The 1,683-nt window shown below is 49.6% G+C and overlaps 1 protein-coding gene across 1 annotated transcript in view; it reads right to left on the reverse strand.

Annotated features, from left to right (window-relative positions):
* Nucleotides 1-603: 603 nt before the first annotated feature.
* LOC101565459 (telomerase protein component 1-like) overlaps nt 604-1,683 on the reverse strand; it is a 51,464-nt gene continuing 50,384 nt past the window's right edge. Inside the window, 3 exon segments of the mRNA XM_023704149.1 lie at nt 604-1,028; nt 1,304-1,408; nt 1,535-1,683. Coding sequence (XP_023559917.1) covers nt 906-1,028; nt 1,304-1,408; nt 1,535-1,683 — 377 coding nt within the window. The 3' untranslated portion in view covers nt 604-905.

Raw genomic sequence — 1,683 nt, forward strand, 5'->3', positions numbered from 1 at the left:
TTTTTTCTGAACCCTTAGAAGAAGGACCTGAAGGAATTACTTCTCCTGCATGTTAGAATTGTAGGAACATAAGCAAGTTGTAGAACTTTAACTTAAGAGGATTAGAGTCCTTGTTGAGTCATGGATGTGACCTCTCCACTTCTCCACAAGTGTTAAGCTGTGTAAACTTTGTGACTCATTTTTCCAGGAATGCCAACTACTTCACTAACACCTGCAGGGCTGTAGAAGGCAGGACATGCGTTCTGCTCTCAGGGCTGCTGCTCTCCATCATCTGGAAAGGAAGCCCTGATGGCTGTTTCCAGGAGAGCACCCAAATGGGTGCTCTTATTTTTTAATTTTTTTAAATTTTATTTGTGTGTGTGTGTGTGTGTGTGTGTGTGTGTGTGTGTGGCCAGCTCAGCCCACCTGGGGGTGGGGCTGGCTGGCATGTGGTGCTGGGGGATTGAACGGCGGTCCCTATGCTTTGCTAAGCTTGTTCTAAGTAGGTGCTTTAGACCACTGAGCCATTTCACCAGCCCCACAAATGGGTGGTTTTAGCTTTGTGTTCAAACTAAGTGCTGCTGAGTCAGTCCTTTGCTCCCCAGGAAAGCATGGGAGCTGAGGTCCTGGGCCAGTGATGGACACAGGAGCTCCCAACCCTGGGTACAATGAGAGCACCTACTCAACATGTGCGTCACATCTTCAAGTTGCATCAGGAATTAATGGTAGATGAGAAAAGAAATGAAAATAACAGAACACCCATATCTTCTTCCTTCCTGGTCTGAAGTCACATGAGAACACAGACATGGCTGTGCTGAAGACGCGCTGACACTTCATTTGTGTAATCGGGAAAGGAGGCACCACAGAACCTTGAGGCTCTGCATCTCTAGCACAAGTGGTGTCCTGTGTTCCCGAGTAGTCCATCTTCACTCCCAGGACAAGAAGTATACGTGGCCCTGTGTATCTCCCACGGCGAGCTGCAGGGTCGAGTCAGGTCCCAGCCACGGGTCCAGGCAACTCACTGCCCCTTCACATCGGAACAGGCCCAGCTGAAAGGAAACACAAACGGGGGAGGTGAGGGCCAGCTACCCGCCCAGGGTCTCCTTAGTTACATTTTTCTCTCTTATGAATGAATGACTTTATTTAGAAGATGTGATATCACTGCTTCTAAATAAATTGAAGAAAATGGAATTTGACCTTGTGCCTGTTCTTACCCAAACAAGTTCTCTGGTAATATCCCTTTAGGCCCTTCATGCAAGTGTGCACGTCCACACACGAACACACATGCCCACATGCACATCCATGTGCACACCCACACACTTACCAGTTGCATACTGGGCCTTGACCACAGCTTCACATCTCTGTCCTTCGAGCCTGTCACCAGCATCTCAGGAAGCACATGGAGGGCTGTGACAGAATCCGAGTGAATCTGAGAAGAGGAAGAGGATGGGGAGGAGGAGATGTCATGCTGAGTGCTCCATAAAGGAAGCACTGAGGTCACTGTGTCAGCTTACAGCCTCCTCCCCTACCTTTGTGACCCTTCCTTCAAACTCACCTTTCTACGCTGCTGCACCTTTAACTTGTCCGCCCTGCCACATGCTGTGTCTGTCCCTGAAGCCTGGGCTTCAGGTGCTTTCACTTCTGTCTGCCAGATGTTGCCTGTGCTCCATTCTCCTCCGTGGGTGCATCCAGCCAGGGTCCACA

Source organism: Octodon degus, unplaced genomic scaffold, assembly GCF_000260255.1.
Source record: "Octodon degus isolate 3935 unplaced genomic scaffold, OctDeg1.0 scaffold00189, whole genome shotgun sequence".
In the NCBI taxonomy this organism is placed as follows: Eukaryota; Metazoa; Chordata; class Mammalia; order Rodentia; family Octodontidae; genus Octodon; species Octodon degus.